This window comes from Ailuropoda melanoleuca, chromosome 1 (assembly GCF_002007445.2).
Source record: "Ailuropoda melanoleuca isolate Jingjing chromosome 1, ASM200744v2, whole genome shotgun sequence".
Classification (NCBI taxonomy): Eukaryota; Metazoa; Chordata; class Mammalia; order Carnivora; family Ursidae; genus Ailuropoda; species Ailuropoda melanoleuca.
In genome coordinates, this window is record NC_048218.1 from 46765311 (window position 1) to 46791237 (window position 25927).

General features: G+C 40.7%; 1 protein-coding gene across 1 annotated transcript; it reads left to right on the top strand.

The window, feature by feature from the left end:
- The first annotated feature begins 14157 nt into the window (after window positions 1-14157).
- NFKBIZ (NFKB inhibitor zeta) lies at window positions 14158-25503 on the top strand. Its single transcript, XM_034657512.1, has 12 exons — window positions 14158-14738; window positions 16952-17091; window positions 17586-17616; window positions 17735-17838; window positions 17937-18718; window positions 19391-19496; window positions 19888-20034; window positions 20227-20290; window positions 20576-20745; window positions 21613-21723; window positions 21854-22021; window positions 24082-25503. The coding sequence occupies exons 1-12, from the start codon at window positions 14450-14452 to the stop codon at window positions 24133-24135; spliced, it is 2166 nt and encodes a 721-aa protein (XP_034513403.1). The 5' UTR covers window positions 14158-14449; the 3' UTR covers window positions 24136-25503.
- Window positions 25504-25927: the final 424 nt, after the last annotated feature.

A 25927-nucleotide genomic window follows, 5' to 3' on the forward strand; every position in this document is an offset into this window, starting at 1 on the left:
AGGGATGATTTCTGATGATTCCCCCTCCCATATTTCTTTATTTCAGGAATATTTTCTTCTATTATATCCTTAAATGTTTTTACTATTTTGAGAAATTGTGATAAAATATATGTGACATAAAATTTACCATCTTAACTATTTTTCAGTGTATAGAACAGGGGGCAGGCATTAAGTACATTCACATTGTTGTGCAACTGTCACTACTATGCGTCTTCAGAAATTTTTCATCTTCTCAAACTGAACATCCACATCTACTGAACAATAACCCCTGTTCCCCGCTCCCTCAGCCCCTGGCAACCACCATTCTACTTTCTGTCTCTATGAAGTTGACAGTTCTAGGGGCTTCACGTAGGTGGAATCATGCAACATTCGTCCTTTTGTGACTGACTTATTTCACTTAGCGTAACGTCTTCAGAGTTCATCCGTGTTATAGCATGTGTCAAAAACTCTTCTTTTGAAAGGCTGAATAATATTCCGTTGTATGTATATACTCCATTTTGTTTATCCATTCCTCCCTCATTGGCCAGTTGGCTTGCTTGTACCTTTTGGCTCTTGTGGATAATGTTGCTGTGAACGTGGGTGTGTAAGAATCTGTTTGAGTTCCTGCTTTCAATTCTTTTGGGTGACACCCAGAAGTGGAATTGCTAGATCACACGGTGATTCTATGTTTAATATTTTGTGGAACTGCTTTACTATTTTCTATAGCACCATGATCATTGCTTTTTAACTCATTTTGTACAGTGTTTGGTGAAGGGCAGTTAAAAAATATTTGTGTCATGAATATATGACAGAAAATGATAGGAAATTCAGAATAAATAATCTGTAGAATGATTCAGCACCACAACTATTTAAATAAATCAGCCTCACCCTTGCTTGTCCACATATTACAATGTACATACTTACAAACAAATGCATGGCTGGGAATAACTCCTATGAGAATCACTGAGGTAATGCACTTAGATTCCATATGGGTCAGATCCTTTTGAAAATGTGCACCCCTTGCTATGGATTCTCACATTTAAAAGAAACCTAAAGAGGCTTATGGGAGGTTCAAGGATCAGAGCCACAGAGGTAATCCACAGATGTGAATGAAGATGAACTGAACCGAGAACACCTTGAGGATGGGAATTGTGTGACATCAGATTTTCACCCTCCTCTTTCTCTCATCCAATTCCTTCCCTCACCTCTGCAGTGTAAGCACATGGTCACTCCGTGAATTTTGGTTGAACACAGAATGGGAAAAAAAAATCAGAATAACCCAGAATGAAAAAAAAATGAATTTTAAATTATTTTCTAATCTGTGACAAACTATTTTGAAGACTGTAAGAAATTTCTATTTCATACCCTTGCAAAGAGTAAAGGAGGTGGATTTAATTATGGAAGACAAGGGTTGGAGGAAACCAAAAATGATCGCTGGACAAGACTGCTGGATTTATCCTTGGCATGTCTTATAGCATGACAGATGACCTAGAACTGTCTGAAGGTGGCAGACACTGATATGTCACGGACCTTCCCAGTCTTGCTGCTCTGTGCTGATGCTTCATATCTTTTAAACAGGCAATGAAAACAGTTTTTTTTTTTTTTCCTGTGGCATTGAACACCATCCAGTATTAGGATAAGAAAGGGGTTCTTAGACACAACACTAATGTCAAAGTCTAGGGATGGTGCCAGATTGCAGCCAGACAAAGTGTTTGTAGCAAATAGGAAAGGAAAGGTATAGTGAGAATAGTGTCGAGGGAGATGCTCTCTCCATCTCATACCTCACTTATGTTTGTCAGTTATCTAGATTTCATTGTTGTTCATTTTAAAATGCAAATAACCTTTGTTAAAGATTTCTATGCCTCAGTGTGAATTAATTTTGAAATGGCTTCTTGAAATTTTACTGGAAGGAAAGGGCATGGAGACTGCCCTGATCAGACTGCAGATACGGGGCGAGAGGCAGTGGTAGGATCAGCACAGGGTGTGGAATGTGGAGGTTAAAATCAGCTCGATGCCTCCTGTACTCTCCTTCACCTGGCCTCCCCATTTGTGTTTGTGGTGCTACCACTCTATCAGCCTTAAGGTGTTGGAGTTGCTTCTGCCTCTCTCCCATCTTTCTGTGTGCACTGTGTTGCCAGCCCCACAGAGTATGTCTGAAATATTTCTCTAAACAATCCCCACTTTCTATTCCCCTAGATACCACCCTCCTTCCATCTTTTAGGACCAGTCACTACTGCAGACTGTCTGTCCTGATCACCTACATTTGGCTGCTGCTTTGTCCCTCCTAAAGCATGGCTTTGGTCATCCTTTTCGCTCTTCAAAAATCCTGAAAGGTTCCACATGGCTTATGACATGAACTCCAACATTTTCAGTGGCATCAAGACTCTGTAGTCAAGTCCAGACTTGACTCCATGATTCCCTTCTGTGTTCTCTTCAAGTTTGGCTGGTGGCCCAAGGAGGCCAGAATGCTTAAGAAGCAAGTATTAATGGAGCTTTGCAAAATGGATAATAATTATAACTCTCATCATTGAATGTATACCGTGTGCTGGGAGTGGTACTAGGCATATCACGTACACTACCTCCTTTACCTACATACTGACTGAATGCAGTTGGTGTTTCCATTCTATGGATGCGAAAACAGTCTTAGAGAAGTTAATTAAAGCTACATGATTGTTAAGTGAATGGAGCTGGGATTTGAAGCCAGGTTTGTTTGACTTCAAAACCCTATGCTTTTAAGGAAGGGATGAAGAAAATCAGGCAGTAATTCTAGCTTGGATAAAAGTTAGGGACAAGAGGGACACTTGGATGGCTCAGTTGGTTAATTGTCCAGCTCTTGATTTCGGTCATGTCGTGATCTCAGGGTTCTGAGATCGAGCCCTATGTCAGGGCTTAAGATTCTCTCTCTCGCTCTCCCTCTGCCCACCCCACCCCCAAAATGTTAGGGACAAGAATTAGTGTGCTGCTTTCCAGGATCACTCATAAGGACTGCATGTTGAGTAGTAAGTGGAAGTATGATGGGATAGTGCGTTAGCTGGGGCTGCCATAGCACAATCCCACAGACACATATAAACTGGGATATTAGTATCTAAATCGAATTGCTAAAATCACGCAAGATAGTGTACAATATATGTAAAGTATTTGACACATCCTAGACAATATATTTCAGTTCCTTTCCCACTCCCATAATTATTATGACCACTGAGTAAATCTCCACCTATTTGTGTGTGTATGGTTGGGCAGACCAGGGAGGAATAGATTACATATTGGACAAAAACCTGTCTAGTTATGACTTGGGTCTCTCTAGCATTTCCCGTCCCCCCAGAGCAATTTCACATTGATGCAGACTGGTTAGGAAGCCAGTGTGTTAAAAAAAAAAATCATAATTGTATGGGGCACCTGGCTGGCTCAGCTGGGAGAGCATGAAACTCGATTTTGGGATTGCGAGTTGGAGCCCCACATTTGGTGTAGAGATTACTTACAAATAAATAAAACTTTAAAAATCATAATGGTAGAATGTGTAAGTCAGAAAACTATTACTATAATAAACAATTACTAAAGATGCACTAAATTGGCCATGAGGTTTAGTAACCTGTACACATCTTTCCATTGTTTCTCTGTTTCTAACAAGCATATTCAAATTTCATTTCTTAACCTCATTCTGGATTTTACAGACTTGTCCCGTTGCCCTGCAGAGTGCCCTCTTCTCATCAGCCTATATTTTCCTTTACAGTTTAAAAGTTCCATAAAATTCTAGCAAACAGGGTCTGGGGGACCAAAAGAAAAAAAAAAAAAAGGAGAGAGAGAAAAAGAAAAAAACAAAACAAAACACCAAACCAACCCTGAAATAAAGAGTAGAGGATAGATAGAAACCAGTTATCTTTTAGTTTCATGTGTTCTGTTTGCTTTAACTCTCAGAATGCCTGACCCGTGGGTGATTCTCAAGCCTTTACTTTACACACCTGAGACATAGGCTACACTCCCATCAGTAAGGTGCTCTCTGGCCACTTCTATCTTCAACACGGGGTCATGTGGTTCTTGAAAACACTTCCTCAGTGCTTCCGAATAGTCCTGTAAGGAGGAGTTCCCCATCTTTTGGAGAACTATTGCTTTAAATTACTTTACCCCATAATTCTAGTGCCATTTGTACCACTCATACTACCTGAAAAAGAGAAGCTAGATTTAACAACAGTCTTCACCTGTATGAAATATAAACTGATTCAGATTCTTCTTTCATTATGATTCCTTAGAAAAAAGAAGGAGGGAGGACTTGGTTTAAATGACTATACTACCTATAACTGTATTTCATGAGACACCATAGCACGACGAGCAGTCCTCCTGGAGAAAATTATAAAGAAAAGTGATAAACGTATGTTTGTATGGACTGTTGCCGCCCACATAGGTACAATGATATAGGAATCTTTCAGTACAGGTATGGTGAGTAAAAGGTAAAGAGACCTGACAGAAACCGATGATGCCACAAATTACCTACCACGAAAATTTAAAAAGAAAAAAAAGTAGGTGCGAAGAGATTATCTGATAAGAGCAACCACATTGCTGAAATGCCTGGATTTTTAAAGAAAGTCACATTTATTTTCTCATAAATAAATACTGTTGCAGAGAAGGGATTAGGTGCTCTTGATTTGGGGAAATATCACAACTTAAGGGAAAACACAAAAACAAAACTAAGTTTTTAGGTTGTAAATGTCAAGATTCTCAAGTATATGTGTGTGTTCATTTATCCAAAGGTATTTGTTAAAGAACAAAATTTTATTTTAAGATAAAAAGACAATATTCAGCAATTTATTATCAAATTAAATTCTACTGATTATAAAAATTAATCTATTTATAGGTTAACTCAGTAAATATTTATTGAGCACCTACAGTGTTCTGGACCTTCCTCCAGAGTACTGAACAAAAAGACAGTCTATGCCCTCATGGAGCTTACATTCTCCTGGGAAGAGACAGACAACAAAATAGCCATATAAATATAATGCCAGGTGGTAACACTGTGCTATGAAGAGAAACAAAGCAAGGCAAAGGGAGAGAGCGAGAGGTGCTACTTTAGCTAGAGAGGTCTTGGAAAACTATCTCCCGAACCCTAGGTGACAGCAAAGCAGTTTGAGAACTGAGAGTTTTTGTCTCCTATGTTTTTTGAACTCTAAGCAAGCTCCCCCACTCCCGTAGATTCAACTCTGACCTGTGTGAAGAGTCCACATTCCTATCTCCAGCTCTGACCTTTTCTCTGAGTTCTAATTCCATGTTGCCAAGTGTATCATCAAGAGATCTAAAACCAAACTTGCCATATCCTTCCTTTGCTCCTCCACCCCCACTAAAAGATTATCTTCATTTTTTTTTCTGGAAATCTCTAGAGGACCTAAAGATTTAACTCTTTCAGCACCTTTATTCCACTGTAAAAAAAGATCTGTTAGTTCCTTGTCCAAAATGCTTGCATCTACCCCACGGGTCCTCATTCTCATTACCATCACATTTAAGAGCAGCTGGATGGGTGCCTGGGTCATGTAGTCAGTTAAGCATCTGACTCTTGGTTTTAGCTCATTAGCTTAGGTCATGATCTCAGGGTTGTGAGATTGAGCCCTGCGTCGGGCTCCATGCTCAGCATGGAGTCTGCTTGAGATTCTCGCTCTCTCCCTCTGCCCCTCCTGCTCATGCTCTCTCTCTCTCAAATAAATAAATAAAATAAATAAATAATAAATCTTAAAATAAATAAATAAATAAATCTTAAAAAAAAAAAGAGCAGCTGGAAATTTATTTAGGAAAGCTATGCTATCCATGTTTTTCCCTGCTTGACCATAATTGGACCCCATGACCTCCCATATCGTAACTAAAGTGCTATGCCTGTTTTTCAGAACCTCTAAAATCCAGCTACATCAAACCTATTTGTTATGGACTGAAGCGTTCTCCCCCCATTGTCCCCCCAATCATATGTTGAAACCCTAACCCCTAGTACCTCAGAATGTGACTGTATTTGGATACAGAGCTTTTAAAGAGGTACTTAAGTTAAAATGAGACCATTAGGATGTGCTCTAATCCAATCTGACTAGTGTTCCTATTAGAAGAGGAAGAGACACCAGGGATGAGCGTCCATAGAAAAGGCCATACGTGGATCTGGTGAGAAAGGCTTCAGGAGAAACCAACCCTGCTGGGACTTTAATCTTGGACTTCCAGCCTACAGAACTGTGAGAAAATAAATCTTCATTTGTAAGCCACCCAGTCAGTAAACTGAGGCTCAGAGATTAGGGGACAAGATCACACAGCTGGTAAGTGCTAGAGCTGAGTCTGCACGTTTCAAAGCCATGACACTGTAGTGCCTCTGAGCAGCACTGTTGCTTAAAGTGGGGGTTGGCAAACTTTTTCTATACTTCACCCAATAGTAAATACTTTAGATTTTGTGGATTAAGAGACAAAAGGCAAGATATTATGTAGGCACTTATATAACCATTTAAAATATAACTATTTAAAAATGCACCATTCAATTAAATGGATACTAAGTAACAGGTGGTTGGCACTTACAAGGGATACATGGGCTGGGAGCTTATGGTGGAGTAGAGGAAGTGGACTCCTAAATGGGTAATTTCAACACAACATGAGAGTCCTGACGGAAATCTTTGTGGGAACATAGAAAAGGGGCCATTAAGCCAGACTGAGGGTGAGTGAGGGTGGGGGGAGGAGGGTCAGGGAAGGCTCCAGGGGTGGTGGATGGGAGGTGAGGGAGGGGAGAACATTTCACAGAGTGAAAAGCAGAAGTGAAGTCTCAGAGCTGTGGGAAACTCTATTCAGTTTGGTATTACTGCAGCTAATGAGGAAGGTGAAGCTTGTGAGGAAGGCAGGGCTTGGACACTTGCCATTCTAAGAAGACTGAACTTGATGCTAAAGATGATAGGGAGCCATCGTAGGATCCATAAATAGGGTAGGGGAATTCTTAGATTTGGTCATAGGTAGCATATGCTCATGGCAGTCTGGGGGTAGATTTTAAGTGGGCAAGGTTGATGGGTAATCATTTGACTCAGGTGAGAGATGAAGGCCTGTCTTAGACATTTTAAATAGAAATGTAAAGGAGAGGAAGTTTCCAGAACCAGGTGTTCAACAATTATTAATACAGTCTGGAACTTTAGTTTGAATCATATGATACTGCCTACATTCTATCAATAAAATTTAAAAAAATGTTTACTTACCTACTTTAAAAACTGTATTTTCTAAACCAGAAAAAAAATTGATGGCTCAAACAGTTAAAGCAGCCTTGAGAAAGAAGAACAAAACTGGAGGTTATCACAATCCTAATTTCAAGATATACTACAAAACTATAGTAATCAAAACAGTATGGTACTGGCACAAAAACAGACACAAAGATCAATGAAACAGAATAGAGAGCCCAGAAATACACCCAGGCCTATATCTATGTCAGTTAATCTATGACAAAAGAAGCCAGAGTATGCAATGGGGAAAAGACAGTCTTTTAATAAATGGTGTGTGTTGGGAAAACTGGACAACTACATGCAAAAGAATGAAATTGGACCACTTTCTTACACCATACAAAAACCTCAAAATGGATTAAAGACCTAAATGTGAGACCCAAAACCATATAACTCCTAAAAGGAAACATAGGTAGTAATCTCTTGGACATAGGCCTTAGCAACATATTTATGGATATATCTCCTGTGGCAAGGGAAACAGAAGCAAAAATAAACGGTTGGGACTACACCAAAATAAAAAGCTTTCACACAGCAAAGAAAACCATCAACAAAACAAAAAGGCAACCTAGTGAATGGGAGAAGATATTTGCAAATCATATATCCCATAAGGAGTTAGTATCCAAAATATATAAAGAAACTTACACAACTCAACACTGAAAATACAAAAAATCCAATTAAAAAAGGAGGCATAAGGAACTGAATAGACATTTTTCCAAAGAAGACATATAGATGACTAGGAGACATTTGAAAAAGTGCTCAGAATCACTCATCATCAGGGATATGCACATGAAAATCACGATGAGATATTGCCTCACCCCAGGCGGAATGGCTAGTATCAAAAAGACAAGAAATTACAAGTGTTGGTGAGGATGTGGAGAAAAGGGAACCTGCATGCACTGTTGGTAGGAATGTAAATTAGTGTAGCTGCTGTGGAAAACAGTATGGAGGTTTCCTCACAATATTAAAAATAAGAATACCATACGATTCAGTAATTCCACTACTGGGTATTTACCCAAAGAATATGAAAACACTAATTTAAAAAGATAATGCACCCCTTCGTTTATTGCAGCATTATTTACAATAGCCAACAAATGGAAGCAGCCACGTGTCCATCTATGGATGAGTGGATAAAGAGGATATGGGGTGTGTGTGTGTGTGTGTGTGTGTAATGGACTACTACTCAACCACAAAAAAGAATGAAATCTTGCCATTTGCAACAACATGGATAGAACTAGAGGATATTATGTTAAGTGAAATAAGTTAGAGAAAGACAAATATCCTATGACTTTGCTTATATGTGGAATCTAAAAAAACAAAACAAATGAACAAACAAACAAAAAACCAGACTCTTACATACAGAGAACAAACTGGTGTTTGCCAGAGGGAAGGTGAGTAGGGGGATGGGCAAAATAGATAAAGAGAATTAAGAGGTACAAGCTTCCAGTTATAAAACAAGACACAGATGAAAAGTACAGCATAGGGAATACAATAATATTAAATATTAAATCGATAATATTGAATAACATATGGTGACAGTGACTATACTTATCAAGGAGAGCATTGCATAATGTATAGAATTGTTGGATCAATATGTTGTACATCTGAAAATAATGTAACATTGTATGTCATCTATACTTCAGTAGAAAATTAAAAAAAGTAAAAAAAAATGAGAAGAGCAGTATTGTTTTACATTTTTGCAAGTCTCTTAATGTCTGGCTTTAGAGAAAACAGATTTTTTTTTTAATAAGATGTTATTCATTTATCTGACAGAGAGAGAGAGAGAGGAAGAGAGAAAGCACAAGCAGGGGGAGTGGCAGGCAGGGGAAAAGCAGGCTCCCTGATGATCCAGGAGCCCAATGCGGGGCTCGATTCTAGGATTCTGGGATCATGACCTGAGCTGAGGGCAGCTGCTTAACCCACTGAGCCACCAGGTGCCCTGAGAAGACAGATTCTTGTACCTGTTTCTGCATTTAATTTGTTGTAATATATTGTTTTGGTGGAAATCTATGAAGATAATCTGGCCTCATACAGATATGTAATTGGAAAAGGAAGAAATGTTTTAAGTCTTCAGATAATTGTGGCTGTTCTTTGGTATTATACCAAATGGTGGTTCATCAAAGGATAAATGCAATATGGAATCTGAAACCATATCAGTGAACTTTTTTGTACTCTTAATACATTAATATCTATTGGTCTCTCTCCCACCTCGAATGGATCTTTTACTCATGTATGATTTTATAACATCTTGCATTCTTCATTTGGAAAATATTGAAAAATATTGAGTTATGTAAATTTTCCAAATATTACCACATTTCACTAAATAATATTTAAAAAGTCACATTTGTTAATAACATATTACCCCTGACCTCATCAAAAACATCCTCAAATACTGGGAAGGTATGGGGGACCCTGGCTGGCTCAGTCGGTGGAGCATGCAACTCGATCTCCAGGTTGTAAATTCAAGCTCCACATTGGGTGTAGAGATTACTTAAAAAAATAAAATCTTAAAGGGGCGCCTGTGTGGCTCAGCTGGTTAAGTGTTGCCTTGGGCTCAGGTCATGATCTCAGGGTCCTGGGATCGAGCCCCATGTAGGGTTCAATGCTCAGCGGAGAGTCTGCTTCTTCCTCTTCCTCTGCCCCAACTCCTGTTCATGCTCTCTCTCTCAAATAAATAAAATCTTAAAATAAAATAAAATAAAATAAAATAAAATAAAATAAAATAAAATACTGGAAAGGTATCAGGTTCAGTGTGTCAGGCAGAAAGTTCCCAAATTAGAATTTTCATTTGAAGGGTTGGATTTTATCATTGACAACAAATACTGTCAGTTGTTTCTTGACATGACAGCCTTACTTTGTTCATTAAAACAAAACAAAACAAAACAAAAACCAAAAAGAAAACTGATGAACATTCAAGTCAGAATAACCACAATTTGTCAGTGAAATAAATTGGTACTCCACGAAAAGTCATGACTAGTTCAACTCACAACTCAAATGGGATTGGAGTGGAACAAATAGTGTGTCTTATCATTTAATTCATTCAGTCTAATGGACCAAGTGTTTTTCCAGAAAATCATTATAGAATATTAAAAATATGTATATTTCAAGGGTCCATATTTAATAAAATTAATAACTGTTACTGTTTCGCCTAGGACTTTCTTAACTGAACCTGGCTTTTTTCTTTTCTGCTAGTGTGTGGTGGTGATGAAAACGATGACTGCTGTTTCATTTTGTTGGCACTGACCTGATTTGTTGTAAGGCACCAGCAGCTTACCCACCATTGCTTTTGTACCATCAGTGCAAATGTCAATACAATTGTTCCAGGATAAATGATGAGACTCAAGAAGATTATTGTACATTTTGAATATCTCAGCACCCTCTTATGTTTGTTTTTAAGCATTCATATAAAAGATCTTTGGTGATTAGCCAGTGCTAATACCTGATGAATACAACCAAAATAGCAAGTCCAGACAGTCTGTAGATCTATCCATTTCTAATGCAAACACGCAGTACTGCAGACAAGATCAGCTTTCATGTTTGCAGTCGAATCTTAATTTGATGAGTTGCTATATTATTGGGAAGGGCAGGGCTGTTACTTCTTTTGCTGTTTTTTCGTCTAGAAGGCATTTAGCAAAATGAATTCTCCCAGGCTTTATTAATCTCTAACCTACGATGTTCACTTCTTTAGCTAATGCAGTACAATAACTTACCCTGTAAAATACTTCACTGGCTTTTTCATCTCCAGTTGAAAGGTTGCACCAAATAATTCCTGGCTTTTGAAAACTTTATTAAGTCTACATTTAAAAAATCAGTATGTTTTTAAAAAACTTTGAATGATTGACCTCAAAATGATGTTACAACTTAACTGGCACCATTCAGAAATGTTCTATCGTATAAGATACATAAGGTAAATTGTTAACATCTATAAAGCCAAGGGAAAGGTAGCCATCGTCATATTTTTATTTCTTATTTACAGTTTCTTCCAGTTGCTTTGGAGCAGAATTCTCCTTTCATGAGTCAGGGATCTGTCTGATCTGTCATTTTGTCATTTTCATCTTTTTTCGTATCTTTATATGTAGACAGTATCTGAGCCTTGAGGAAATGAGTCTTCTGATCTCCATTTTAAAGCAAAAGATCAGGCTCTAGAGTCAGATCGACGAGGATTTTAATTTTTTCACCCAGTGATGAGCAGTGTGACCTTGGGCAAATTCTTAAGACATCATTTTTTAAATATAGTTTCTGTGGTCAAGGATCCGGAAGTGGTTTTGGGGGAATTCTGGCTCAAGATTGCTCCTAAGACTACAGTCAAGATGTTGGTCCGTGCAGACATCTGAAAGCCTGACATGGTAGAGGGTCTGCTTTCAGAATGGCTCTCTCACATAGCTGTCCAGTTGATGCTGGCTGTTGGCCTCCGTGGACTTTTCCAGAGAGTACTCATAACATGGTAGCTCTCTCTCTCTGAGAATGAATGCTTTATCATTGATTAGAACAATGGTAGTGTCATATCATTCAACCTCATAGACCAAATGGAATTTATATTTCAACATGTAAATAAAGCAAAGTATATTTAGATTTTCTTTTTGTAGTGATGTTAACAAACAAGGATTCTTGGCTGTATGTGGGAGGGCTTCTGAGTATTGGGACTTATGGTCTTCTCAAACAATATGATTGCTTTGACATTTCATAGAAAACTTTGAATATTTATTCTGAAACATTAGTCTTTCACTGACCATATTTTATTTATAAGTTCTCCAGAGGCTATGCTTTTGAGCTTGGATTTTTATATGCCAAGTGAAACCAGAAATAATTTTCGGGGGAGAATTAATTTTGTAAAAAAATATTTGTGCATGAATTTGTTTGAATAAACATTTAAGGCCTTTATTATACATAAAATGTTAGTGGGGAGAAAAAAAGTACCCAAATAGATTTTATTGAGAAAGCCCAGCGCCTTGTTGGGAGCATCCTTTACGTGATTTTGGTTTCTGAAGACCTACAATTACTGGAGTCTTGTATTTCCTGCAGATACAAAGGAGTCGTTTCCTCTTCATTTTTTTAAAGTTACCAAAATCCAGAAACTGGGAGAAGGAAAGACATCAAGAAGTTTTGGGGGCAATACAGTACTTTTGAGAAAGAAGTAAATATTTACTTTGTAACTCCCAGCAGGATCTTCTGTCACCTATTAATACTGAGTAACAATTCAAGCTCATTGTCTTCCTGTTTCCCTACTTCCCTCCTGGAACCTTAAGATTTTGCTTCTGCTGATTTGGTTGTGATCTGAAGCCGGCATCCCCGTTCACCTGGTCATCTAGCCCCCAGTCACATCCTGATCGGGGACCCGCTCATTGCTGCCGACAGCCAACAGGTCCAGATCTGTGGATTCTGTCTTAGCAATGCTGTCCTGCCCCTTCTTTCCATTTACTTTCCTCTTCCTCATTGCCTCTGTACCAGTGTTGGGTTAGTTCTCTCCTGGACTATTGCAGTGATTCCTAATGGCCTCTGGGCCCCTCCGTCTTACCCCATCTAAGCTGCTTGCAGGTTGATTTTGCTTGCCCCAAATTCTTTCGTGTTCACTCAGTGTTTATTAAAGACCCAGTGTCGTAGCCTGCCACTGGAGGTGCTCCACCCAAAGGCACCAAGTTACTTATTACATTTATGTTATCATCTTTCCTTTGACTACCCTAAACAGGACTGTAAGCTTTTATCTGACTCTTCCTAATTTTTTTTGCCCATGCTGTTCCTTCTTCCTGTAAATGCTTTTGGTTGAAATCCCACCCATCCTTTAGGGAATGTCACCTCCTTTGTAAAGATTTTCCTCCTGACCTCTTTTCCACCACCACTTTTTGTCTTTCTTTTTAGGGCACTTGTTGGACTTTGTATCCTTCATGATGTTTAATCATAATCGGTTTCTTTTAATACAGCATGTGTGTGCTTACCTTATCATTTCTATAAGATTATAGCGTACTTGAAAGTAGGGACATAATCATTCATCTTTTTCTCCTGCAAACTCCCAGCCGTGGTTTTAACAAGGTTTAGGACTTCGATAAAGAATTGTATAAATCCATCAAAAAGTACATAAGAGGGGGACTTGTGGGTGGCTCAGTCGTTTGGGTGTCTGCCTTCGGCTGGGGTCCCTGGATGGAGCCCCCCTGGGGGCTCTCTGCGACGGAGAGTCTGCCTCTCCCTCTCTCTCTGTTCCTCCTCCCACTTGTGCTCTCTCTCCCTTGCTCAATCTCTTTCTCAAATAAATCTTTAAAAAAAGTACTTAAGATAGGAAAGATCAAAATTCCTGTTTATCGGGTAAAATGTAAAAATACGCAGAAAGAAAAAAATTATATGTATATGAATACAGACATATACATGTATGTATACTCATCATTTTGCTAAGATGGCTTTGTTCCAGTACTGAACTATACAGGGGTGTAGGGCACTGTTTTTTATTCCGGGCTGTGCCAAAAAATATTTAGTTGTCAGATTATAATTCGAGGACAGAAAAATAGCTTCAACGTCTTTCTCAGTTTGGGACGCTGCCAAAAGCTACGTTGGCAAACGCAAAGTGAAGAGGACAAAGCCGCTCTGAGGCGCTGGAGAAGACAGGCCCGTAGGAACTTTCCAGAGACGCCTTAAATGGAGCTGGCGGGAAGCTCGCCGCGCCAGGGCGGGCGGAGGAGTGCGGAACGCGCGGCTGCCAGGACTTCCTACTCCCCGGGAACCAGGCCGACCTGTTCCCACCGCCGCCTTCCCGCCTTCCCGTCAACCTCTGCAGGCCCGGAGCCCCACGCCGCGCGCCTTCTGCCCGCGTGCCAGGCACGGCTTCTCCCGGCGGGAGGCCGGCGGGGGGGGGGTCGCGGTCCGGGAGGCCGAGGGCGGCCCTCGGTCGGGGTTTCCAGGTGAAGGGGGAGAAAACAACCGGTCAATCGGGGCGGAGCCGGGCGGGCGGGGCGAGGGCGGAGGGCACATTGCCTCATCCTGTACATTTTACTGGAAACGGGACGCATCCGGAGGAGGAGCCCCCGGGGAGGCGGCCCCGACACCGTCAGTGGCCCGGCCGGGCTCGGGGGAGGCAGGCGAGGCGGCGGCCCCTTCTCCCCGCCCCTGGAGGCCGGTTAAATAGCCGGGCAGCCCCGGGCCGCGCCCGTGCCCGCGCCGTCCTCCCGTCGGTCGGTCCCCGAGTCCGTCAGAGCCAGAGCCACAGCCAGGAGGCAGCCGCGCGCAACGAGCCGGTGGCGCAGGAGTCTGGGTCCCCGAGCGCCCAGCCCGGGAGCATGATCGTGGACAAGCTGCTGGACGACAGCCGCGGCGGAGAGGGGTTGCTGGACAGGGCTGGCGACGGTGGCCTCATGACCAGCCCGCTGAACCTGGCCTATTTCTACGGCGCATCGCCGCCAGCCGCGGCCCCGGGCGCTTGCGACGCCATCTGCTCGGCGTCGGGGCCCTCGGCGCCCGGCTCGCCCGGCTCCGACTCCTCCGACTTCTCCTCCGCCTCGTCCGTGTCCTCCTGCGGGGCTGTGGAGTCCCGGCCGAGAGGCGGCACGCGCGCGGAGCGGCTGCAAGGTACCCACCGGCCCGGGCGGGGGCAGTCTCAGCGCCCCCAGCACCCCCGTCTCCTCAGTCTCCTGGCGGCCCATAGGCCGGGAGGGGAGGGTCCGCGCCGCCCTGGTGCGGAGTACCTCGACCAGAAATTGTGTCCTCTGCGACTTCCTTAGCGGCATCACGCTAGCCATCGTTTATTAGGCGATTACTGGACGACTTGCGCTGTGCTAGGGGTTTACTGTAACTCGATGCCCTTTGACCATCTGTAAAATCCGGGCGCCATCCAGTTGGCCTGGTAGCTCAAAGGGCTTCTGAGAGCAGAGCTCTGACTTCTGGGGGTGGGGAGGAATCACATTAGATTTTCTCTCACTCTTTTTTCTTAAAAAAAAAAAAAAAAAGCTTTATTAAGCCATAAATCGTATGCTTGTGGCGAGTTTTTGGATCTGACGTAGATATAACTTTTTCTTGTGGTCATCAGTGAGGTTTGAGTACTGTGTTTAAGGTCACCTTATTTTTTCCTAAGTATTTGTGGAAATTTTAAGTAAAAGGACTTTATGTTAAAGGAAAGAAACTGATATTCACAAGATGTAAGATGAAACTGGACTGAAAACTAGCTCGGTTTATACCTTTAGTTTGTGATGTTTTCGAATTTTGGGAAGTCTGCCTCAAATTTCTGTGGTCTTGTTTTTATTCTATGTGCTTTAGAATGGTTAAACCAAATCTTAAAGAAACAAATGATGTTTCCTTTTTTCTGTTATGAATTGGTTAGTTTCTTTTCTTAATAAGCCGAGTTGCATAACTTGAGGGAAAACAGGATGGCCCTGTGGGTAGACTAAAGAACGTCTAGATAATCTCACATATTGGAAAGTCTAATCAGCATGATTTTAAAGAAGATTCTCGTTTAGGTGTTCCCTCCTGCTAGCCACTTCTGTTTCAGTTGTCTTTTATTTTAAACAGTGATTTTTCACTTTCACTTAAAAAGTAATTTAAGCCCCTCAATCTTATAAGGTTCTCCCTGAAGTTAAATGTGTAGCAAATGTAAAAACTGTGTGTGTGTGTGTGTGTGTGTGTATTAGAACCTTTTCTCTCACATTTGGTCTCCATCTGGCTGAAACTGTTTTGCTAGTTCTTTGGTTTACCACATAGACATAGGGGATTTCTGAAACTAAATTTTTCTCCCTGTGACGTTGAATTAACTGCTGTCATTCCAGAGAAATGCTGTATTAGGTTCTGGCAAGATTTTCCTAATTTTAAACAAAATCAACTGGTCGTTTAATTTGCTCCACATAGAATTGTTTCCTCTTATATGCTTTTGATATATCTATATGTCTGTATATTCAAATTAGGCATTGTTTCTTCTCCCATCTTCTTACTTTCCCTCCCCCTCGACTAAGTGGCTCAATTATTCATTTCCTGACTTTCTGCGTGTTTACTTTGTGTTCGGCTCATCCCAAGAGGTTGTGACATAGCAGTGGTCAGAAGTGGAATGCTATAATCATAGACTACATTTTAAGTGTATTTTAAAATTGAAATGAGATTATTTCCTTTCTACTTAGAAGGCCGAGGTGAGCAATTCCAAAAACGATTGGTGAGGGGAAATCCTGTGTGTGTATGTTGAACTGTGTTTAAGCTTAGTGAATTTAAGCAGCTTTCTTGGCATAGCTGAACAGAGGGAAATAACAAGAAACAAATCTAAGACATTGTTGATTGTTAAGACTTTGGCACATTGAGATCTTTGGAGGAAGTTTATTTTGTGCTTTCATACGTGAGTGGAATTAGTAGACTTTAAATTTCTGTGGCGACATACAGCCTTTGTTTCGAAAATGCTAAAAATCCATCATTTATTGCTTGCTCCCTCCAGGTTATTAAAAAGTCAAGAATAATTACAGATTTGTGAGACGGTGGCAAGATCTGTGACTGTGTCTTTTGGATGGGCAGGGCTGAGAGACAGAGGGGCTTACTTTGGGTTTTTCTGTTGGCTCTGGGGGCCCCTGAAACCACAGTTTTACAAGCTTTATTTTCTTAGGGTGCATGGTGAAGAAAGGTAATAGGAAATGAAGAACCAAGTAGGGCTGGGGGCTGACATGCAAGGCCATGGACCCAAGTGAGTCGGAAAGGCCTTGCAGTCTGTTGGTTGGGGACTTCATACATTAGATAGCTATGCTTTTGAGATTATCAAGATTTGTGCCTGTAAAGAGATTTAACTGGTATGTGTTTTGTTTTCTATTGAACAGTTGAACCCCATATGGGCGTTGGAAGGCAGCAGAGAGGACCCTTTCAAGGCGTTCGTGTGAAGAACTCAGTGAAGGAACTACTGCTGCATATCCGAAGTCACAAACAGAAGGCTTCTGGCCAAGCTGTGGATGAGTTTAAGGTGGTACCTATTTTTTGATTTGGGTCAGGACAGGGAGGTTATTCTGTCAGGGTTTTTATTATTTTCTGCTGACCTAGGTCCAGTAGGTCTTTGTAGACCACATCACAAAGTCATAGGATAGAGGGCATATTGGTCTCTGTCCGCTGTTCCTGTCACTTAGCCCAGTACTAGGCACACAAGGGAAATTTAATGAAGACAAGTTGGAGGCAAGGAATTCATGGGGCTCAATTGAAATGGAAGAGCTTGATTAGAAAGGGAAAACTCAGATGGCCTTACTGATTTCGTCTTGACCTAGTTGAACTAAGATGAAAGTGAAGATGGGGAAAGTTGCAAGACAGAGTAAAAATTAAGACAGAAAATAAATATTGCTAGGATAACTATCAAAGATTTATGGTGAGCTGTAAAGAGTGGTAGAGATAAGTCTGTTTTATTGATGTTCATTAAGTAGGAAACCATTTGATAGTCACTAAATTGGAAACTTTTTTTTCTTATAGACACAAAGTGCAAACAGAGAGCAATTCACAGGTAAGAATTCCTTCTATTCGTATTATGGGGGCTTTAGAGTAACATAATGTGGTGTAATTATGGGTAAAATTTAGAAAATAAAGTGATCACAGATTCCATATTCCTTTCTTGGGTATAGAATTGAAGAACACGGTAACATATAGTGGAAAAAGGAAAGGACCTGATTCGCTGTCTGATGGACCAGCTTGCAAAAGGCCAGCTTTATTACATACCCAGTTTTTGGTAAGCATCTCTCTATTTTCCTCAGAATACGCTTTGGAAATCTTTCCTGGAATAGTTTTGAAAGAGAGCATGCAACTTACTTTTTTCTTCTTTTCCAGACACCACCTCAGACACCAACACCTGCAGAGAGCATGGAAGATGGTCATCACAGCGAACCCAGACAGGACAGTGGTGCCGATCTGCTTCAGAACATCATCAACATCAAGAATGAATGCAGCCCGGTTTCCCTAAATACTGTCCAGGTTAGCTGGATGAGCCCTGTGGTGGTTCCGCAGGGCTCCCCGCGAGAACAGTGTCAGGACTTCCACGGAGGGCACATCTTCTCGCCAGCTCAGAAGTACCAACCCTTCCAAGTCAGCGGCTCCCCACACATGATGGATCAGACAGCACTGTACCAGTATTCGCCACAGAGCCAGAGCTTGCCGCAGCCACCGCCGCCGCAGCACTACACCCCCAACCCAGCTCTGGAATACGGTCCTTATTCCAGAACTTCCCAGTCCCCCAGTTATGAACCAAACCTCTATGATGGTCAAGAACCACAGTTCTGCCCAGATCAAAGTTTTGCATCCCTTCTAAATAGTCGGGAATCTGAGAATATTGCTGTTCCCATTCAGAACTCCCCCAGTGTTCAGCAACAAAATGATTCCCACCTGCAAAACTTCAATATGATGCCCCCCAGTGCCTGCGAGGCCATGGTGGCCCATGATGCAGGCTCTGCCCCTCTAAGCACTTCACTGCCATTCCCGAACATCATCGGAAATCCAGTGACCACCACACAATTAGGGAAGTCATTTTTTCAGTGGCAAGTAGAACAGGAAGAAAGCAAATTGGCAAACATCTCCCAAGACCAGTTTCTTTCAAAGGATGCAGATGGTGACACGTGAGTATCCTTTTCTGTACCTAATTTGGTAGGCCACACTTGTTAGGTGTAGTGGGCACAGAATTTCTCTAGGGTATGCCAAGCTAGACCTTAGTAAGTGGCTAATCAGGATGACTAATGTAAATAGAAATTGCTGTTCAACGACAGCCAATATTTCAAGAGTTTTCTTATTTTTTTCTGTCTGAACAGGTTACCTGTTCTAAGTTAATAAAAATGTATGTGTCTTCTTTAAGTAGTTGTTTTTGAAAGACCAGCATAGATTGTGTCTATAGAGCAAAAACAGATCATGATTAGTTGGTCAGTGATCCAACTGTGAGTTGACTTGTAGATTGAATCTTAATCTGTTATGACATCATTGTGGTCGTGGGAAAGTTATTTAACCTCTCTACGCCTGAGTTTGACACGTAAAATGAAAAGACCTCCCTCACAGAGTTTTTAGGAATATTAAAAATAAAAGATTTAAAGCGATGAGCATGGTGCTTGGCATTCTTCTTCTTATTTCCGGTAGCTTCATATATCCTGTTGCAACTCAAATGTAGAAAAGACCAATTATTGTCTGTAATGTTGCATTTGAGTATACCAACATATCGAGAAAGGGGCTAAAGGAGAATTTTTCTTTAAGATAAACTTCCTGAAGTCAGAGGTAATTCATGTCTTTCCCTCGTTCCCCAGGTTCCTCCATATTGCTGTTGCCCAAGGGAGAAGGGCACTTTCCTATGTCCTTGCAAGAAAAATGAATGCGCTTCACATGTTGGATATTAAAGAGCACAACGGACAGGTGAGGTGGTGTCAGAGTGAACTGGCAGGGATGTGGTCGCGGAGAAGAGGATGATGACCGGTTTCATATTTACGTGTAGATTGTTTCAGAGCTCCAGACCAAGAGAGTTTAGTTAATATTAACTTTGAGATGTTGACTCTTTGCCACCATCAACCTTGAAGTTATTAACGTTAACTTGTCGTTATTTGACCAAAGACTAACTGGGTATTATAAAGCCACACCCTAAGCTTATTTTCATTTCCTTGTGTTACAGTATCTTATTGCTTATTAATAGGATTTCTTTTCTCTCTGTGGGGTTTTCCCCCTCAGTCTTAGTTTATGTTCATATTCCTTGTCAGGGTAGTGTTGCATATTTAATTAAACAAAATCTTTTTTCCCTCTGAATGTCCAGAGTGCCTTTCAGGTGGCAGTGGCTGCCAATCAGCATCTCATTGTGCAGGATTTGGTGAACCTTGGGGCCCAGGTGAATACCACCGACTGCTGGGGAAGAACTCCTCTGCATGTCTGTGCTGAGAAGGGTCACTCCCAGGTGCTCCAGGTAAGAGGCAGCGAGCTAGCTTCTGCTATCACAGGGCCAAAGAGATGGGGCTTGGATATTAGAAGTCAGATGTAGGTTGCCTGTTGGAATAATCTATTTTGAGTTGACTTACTCATTTCTTGGGAATACTAGTAAGTAAGTGTGTGTGTAACTTGTCTTTTGCTAAGATGTGTCTCTTTTTAAATTTTGCAGGCAATTCAAAAGGGAGCAGTGAAGAGCAATCAGTTTTTGGATCTTGAGGCGACTAACTATGACGGTAAGGAACAGAAATTTTATTGGATGAAAAACCATTTAGAGAGTGGGACCCATCAGTTCTAAGGGTATTAAATTTTAGACCAAGAAGGAAGGGGGGTAATGAAAGCTCAAATATCCTATAGATAAAGTTAGCACAAAGACCCTATGGAGGGAATATTCCGATTGCCTTACTAGTTCTTGTGGAGCCCATCTGTAGGTCATGTTAGAGACCATCCTCAAGGTCTGTCCTTGTGGAACAAATGAAATGCCTGATGGAAGCTTGACCTGCTTTATTAAACTTTTCTAGGCCTGACTCCTCTCCACTGTGCGGTTGTGGCCCACAATGCTGTGGTGCACGAGCTTCAGAGAAATCAACAGCCCCATTCACCTGAAGTTCAGGAGCTTTTACTGAAGAACAAGAGTCTGGTTGACACCATTAAATGTCTGATTCAGATGGGAGCAGCAGTGGAAGCTAAGGTAAATTCTCAGAAGAGTGTAGAGATGTCATGGGGAAGAAAAGTGTTTGTAGCAAAAGACCTCGTTCCCAAGTATAAACTAAGACTTTTTCCTCTTTTTAAGTTAATGGAGTGAGTAGCAATGCATGGGTAATTAAGAAGCTCAGATTTTAAAATCATCGGCTTTCTTAACTTGCTTTTGATCTGTGGATTATTATTCAAAATATCATTGAGCTATGAAGTAAACTAGTCTTTGTTTGGAAGGAAGAGCAAATGCTTGAAATTGATATTGTCATTTTGTCTTCCATTTTCATATCCAAATAATAAGAGTAGTGCTTTTTTGTAAAAATGCTGTTCCATCATTGTGGGATCTGGACTTAAGCTGTTTTTTAAACTGGAAAATATTTTCTTGTCTTTAGATTTAGTGAGTATCTCTTATATACAAGGCACTGAGTTGGGAGCTCTGGGGGAGGAATGCTTAAATCATAAGCTACTTGCCAGACCTTGGGAAGCAGAACAGGTGAAAGATGCAGCTAATTATATGTCTACAGGGCGGCCACCAAGTCTGGAGACACAGGCGAATACGTAATAGATGTTTTATTGTCTTGTATTACAATGCAGGATAAAATAGTACCATCTGTGTTTCTACATTTCGTGGCCACTCTCTATACAAGAGCAGACTGTGATAGGCAGTGTACAGGAAATCGATGGGGGAATTTAGGCGGAATAAGAGAGTTCATTTAGTCTGGGATACAGGAAGCCTTCGTGGAGATGCGTGCATTCACAGTGAGTCTCCAAGAGTGAATCAGACATTTGTGAGCCTGGGAAAAAAGCATATCCTGAAGGGGTGTCTGGACGTTCATTGTTTGCCCCTCTTGCCTCTGTGAAGGATCGTAAAAGTGGTCGCACAGCCTTGCATTTGGCAGCGGAAGAAGCAAATCTGGAACTCATTCGCCTTTTTTTGGAGCTGCCCAGTTGCCTGTCTTTTGTGAATGCAAAGGTACGTGTAGAAAGCTTCAGTAACTGCATTAGACGTGGAATGATCTTTTTTATACCTTCTTCAGGTTTTTGAGCTGCTTTCCTGAAAATCTCCCTTTCTGAGAGGTGCCATTTTGTCTCCTTGCGTTTAGGCGTACAACGGAAACACTGCCCTCCATGTTGCTGCCAGCCTTCAGTACCGGGTGACACAGTTGGATGCAGTCCGACTGTTGATGAGGAAGGGAGCAGACCCAAGTACTCGGAATTTGGAGAATGAACAGCCAGTGCATCTGGTTCCTGATGGCCCTGTGGGAGAACAGGTGAGGGCTGCAGAAGGGAGAGGAAGTACTTTCAGGCACTCGTTCTGAAACAGAAAAGGAGATGAGGTTGTGTAGGGCCGAGGCCAGAGGGTGTTCTTTAGGTTGACTCTCTCAGGGTCTGAGTCTCACAGCGTCTTTGTAGCAACTGTGGAGTCCGTTGCTTTTTTTCTAAAGGAAGAGTAAGAAGTTTGAGGGTTTTCCATGGACCCAAAATGGTTGAAGGTCAGACAGTCTTGTCTTTTCTTGCATAACACAAAGTTGGGTTTAGAGTAAAGTCAGAATGGTTTGAGGTTTGAAAGCCGATGAAAGAGGAGGCACCAAGGTTCCTGCAGACACCAAGGAAGAGAGCCTTCGGTTTACAAGTGATGGGTCTTCAAATTGTGGGTGTTAGATCTGAGTCCGTCTCTGTAGATGTTCAGGATAGTCCCAGGGACGTAGTGAGTGCTCAGCGAACATTCCCTGTTACAGTTGTTTCTATCTACTAACTGATACTGAATAGGAAATGGAAGGTTGGTTATATAATTGAGAACCTAGCAATACTTGAAACAAAGTTATGCTTTCCTCATCATATGGTTATATATTATCTTTGGAGATTGAATAGTTTCACATGACTCAACTTTTCTTGATAACAAGAACTAAATCTTTTCAGAGCGTAAGACATTTTTTGATGGAAATCTTTCCCTGAGGTAAATGAGGGTGATTGTGGCCATGGCAGGTCATTACAAACTTTGATGATTGCAAAATAACATGGAACGCAATTTAGCCTTTTCTTTGATTCACAGTCCTCAACATGACCATAATGTTACAGGAACCCCTATATGTAGAGCTCTTTGTAACTTAAAGTGAATGTCTTGATAATTTGTAAAAAGTTCACATGTTACAGAACTTGGCAGTGTAAACATTCTGCTGAGAAAATGGAGCCTGAGAGGTTGCACAGATAGGAATCATCATCGAATAGTACATGGCAGAGGCCTGAGCCCAGTGTTTGCTTCTCCTTCAGTATTTGTGGCGTGCAGCCATACAGCAGTGTTCTCAGGGATTACAGAGTGTGGAGAGCTGCTTGACTCTTCGCTCTTCTCTTCTTACTCTCCTCTCAGCTTTTATATTTTTGTGTCTGTGTGTTGGGGGGAGGGTCTTTTCCTTTGCTTCTGTGGTCAGACTCTGGTCATTGTGTCTCCCCTCTTAGCAGCTATCTGTGGCATCCCCTGCTCTAATCTTCTTTCTTCTGATTTGTTGCTTTTAATCTGCTGTGGACCTGGAGAAAGATAATAAAATTTGTCAGACTGGGGTATAAAATGAATCACTAGATTCTGAATGAACCGAGGAGCTCTCTTGTGATTCATACATTTATGTGCAGATGCTTAGTGCAAGAACACACACACACACACACACACACACACACACACACACACACGAGTGAGCAGGGGGAGGGCCAGTGGTAGAGGGAGAGAGAGAATCCCAAGCCCAGTGCGGGGCTTGATCTCATGACCCTGAGATCATGACCTGAGCTGAAGTCAGGAGTCGGACACCAACTGAGCCACCCAGGCATCCCTTACGTGCAGATGCTTTAATTGGATATCATGACAGCTGTTCTTACTTGAAGGGTATTAAAGATATCTTGTATGTGTATGAAGTGGGTTCTGGGTTCTTGTTAGTTGAACCTGACTTCAAAATAGGTGAGATGCTGTAATATACCATAATTACTGACTTACATTAAATGTTCTCACAAGTAGTAAGAGTAGAGATTAGGAAGGGATTATATAGGTCTTATATAAGCTGTTGGAGATTTTCAACTGTAGATAATTTTTAATGGAGATGCTTTACTTTCTTGCTCTCCAAAATCATTATAGGAGATCTGTAATAAGCTTGAAAGGAGTTATAGTAGTATTTTTAAAGTTACCTTAAAATCTTGAAATCTATTGTTGCATACTTCTTCATATATTTACTTACAAGTTGACAGGAGTGTATAGAGTATATAAAAAGGAATGAAACTCTGAAGGAAATATGGTACTTTGACAGTAAAAAGTAAACCTCACAAATCCTATTTATTTTTCTTCCAGATCCGACGTATCCTGAAGGGAAAGTCCATTCAGCAGAGAGCTCCACCATATTAGCTCCATTGACTTGGAGCCTGGTCGGCAACACTCACTGTCAGTTAGGCAGTCCTAATGTATCTGTACATAGACCATTTGCCCTGTATTGGCAAATGTAAGTTGTTTCTATGAAACAAACATATTTAGTTCACTATTATATAGTGGGTTATATTAAAGGAAAAGAAGAAAAATATCTAATTCCTCTTGGCAGATTTTAATATTTCATACCCAGGTATCTGGGATCTACACATCTGAATTTAATCTTGAATGGTAAAATCAACTTCAATTAACAGTAGCTTTTGGGTAGGACAAGGCTTTGATTTGTGGCATAAGGCATTGCTCATGTAGCTATTGCCAGTTTAAAAGCAGGTAAAGTGTAAACATTTTTTAAAGGAAAATGAAAGCATTTGAAAGGAAAAAAACAAATCTGGATGTAGTCTTGAGGCTTCATTTGGCCCGATGCAGTACCTGATAGTTGTTATTGGTGTTGGAAAGTGTCTAGGCGTTGGGCTAGGTGAAATGTACCATGGTTAAAATTTGATTTTTGCAAATTGTATATAATTGTTGTTTTTGTCTTTTAAAGTATTTGTACATAGCTGGTCATTGACGTGGCCACATTTGAAATGTAAATCGATAAAATAGAAAAGAACAAGTGAGTTGTCCCTATTTAAAAAAAAATTATGCACATTGAAAAGAGCTGTGTAATCACCCATTTACCATCTCCGTAGATGAAGCAGATGGAGAGTTGTTCTCCTGGTGGCTGACAGAGCTCTGCTTGAGTTGTAAATATGCTTTTACTCATGCATGGAGATGAGACACATTATTTGTAAGGAATTGCATGCTCTTAAAGAGAACACCTCTTTGTGGCTCACTTTCTAGAGTTTATAATTTATTTGTTGGAATTTTGTTTTACCTTTATAGGAACATCAAAAAGGAACATGAAACATGAAAAAGTCAAGACATGAAACATGTCTTACTGCTTTTCTGTTGTCAAAGAATGATAACACCATGATGTTTTATATTACCATTCAGAAAAAAAGGTCTTATTTTTTAGTAACCTTGATTCTATTAATATTATTTTGCTTACCTCTGGCATACCCCAAGGAATGTAGTTGGCTTTGATGGCACACTAATTCACTGTAATAAATTTGATTCATTAAAAACCTCTTTTTTTTTAAATGAGAAGTCCCACAAGCAACTGACTGATGAATCGTCTTCGTAGCTAAATCCTTTTCAGAAAGTTCACCTTTGGATTGATCACCCTGTTTGACCCAGTATGTCTTGTGGACAAAACCTAGTTACAGTTATTTGGGATCTGTAAATACAGCTGTGATGTGAACTCATGGAAAAACTCATGCATGGTTTTAAATAAACGTTAATTCAATAATACTCTTCTTTTAAGGATGTGCATTTCTTTTCCTAGTCCCTTATTTATGTTTCCCTAGGTTGAAAAAGTGCTATTCATTACTAATCTAAATACCTTTAAATTAGTTAATATATTTTAAATTTGGATTATTTTTGAGAACATGATTCCTAGAGGTATATAAATTTTAAGATAAAATTTCTTTGCCAAGTCATAGAGGTTTATTAGGTTCTGAGAATATCATTAAGCCTTAATAGATGCTATTGATCATTTAGAAGTTTACGTGCCAGAAAAGCTAATTCTTTGTGTTTGTGACTTTATTTTTCATACTTTATTTTGTGGGAACAGTGAGCATAGGAAAAACAGTTTGGAGATTACCAGGATCCATCCTGAGAGATGTCAGCCTGGGAAGAGCAGTAAATGGGGTCCTTCTCATTCCCAACATACCAT

Coding starts and splice junctions, on each gene's coding strand:
- NFKBIZ (XM_034657512.1), top strand. CDS start 14,450: ATGATCGTGGACAAGCTGCTGGACGACAGCCGCGGCGGAGAGGGGTTG. Junction 19,497..19,887: donor TTAAAGAGCACAACGGACAG/GTGAGGTGGTGT, acceptor CTGAATGTCCAG/AGTGCCTTTCAGGTGGCAGT. Junction 21,724..21,853: donor TGTCTTTTGTGAATGCAAAG/GTACGTGTAGAA, acceptor CCTTGCGTTTAG/GCGTACAACGGAAACACTGC.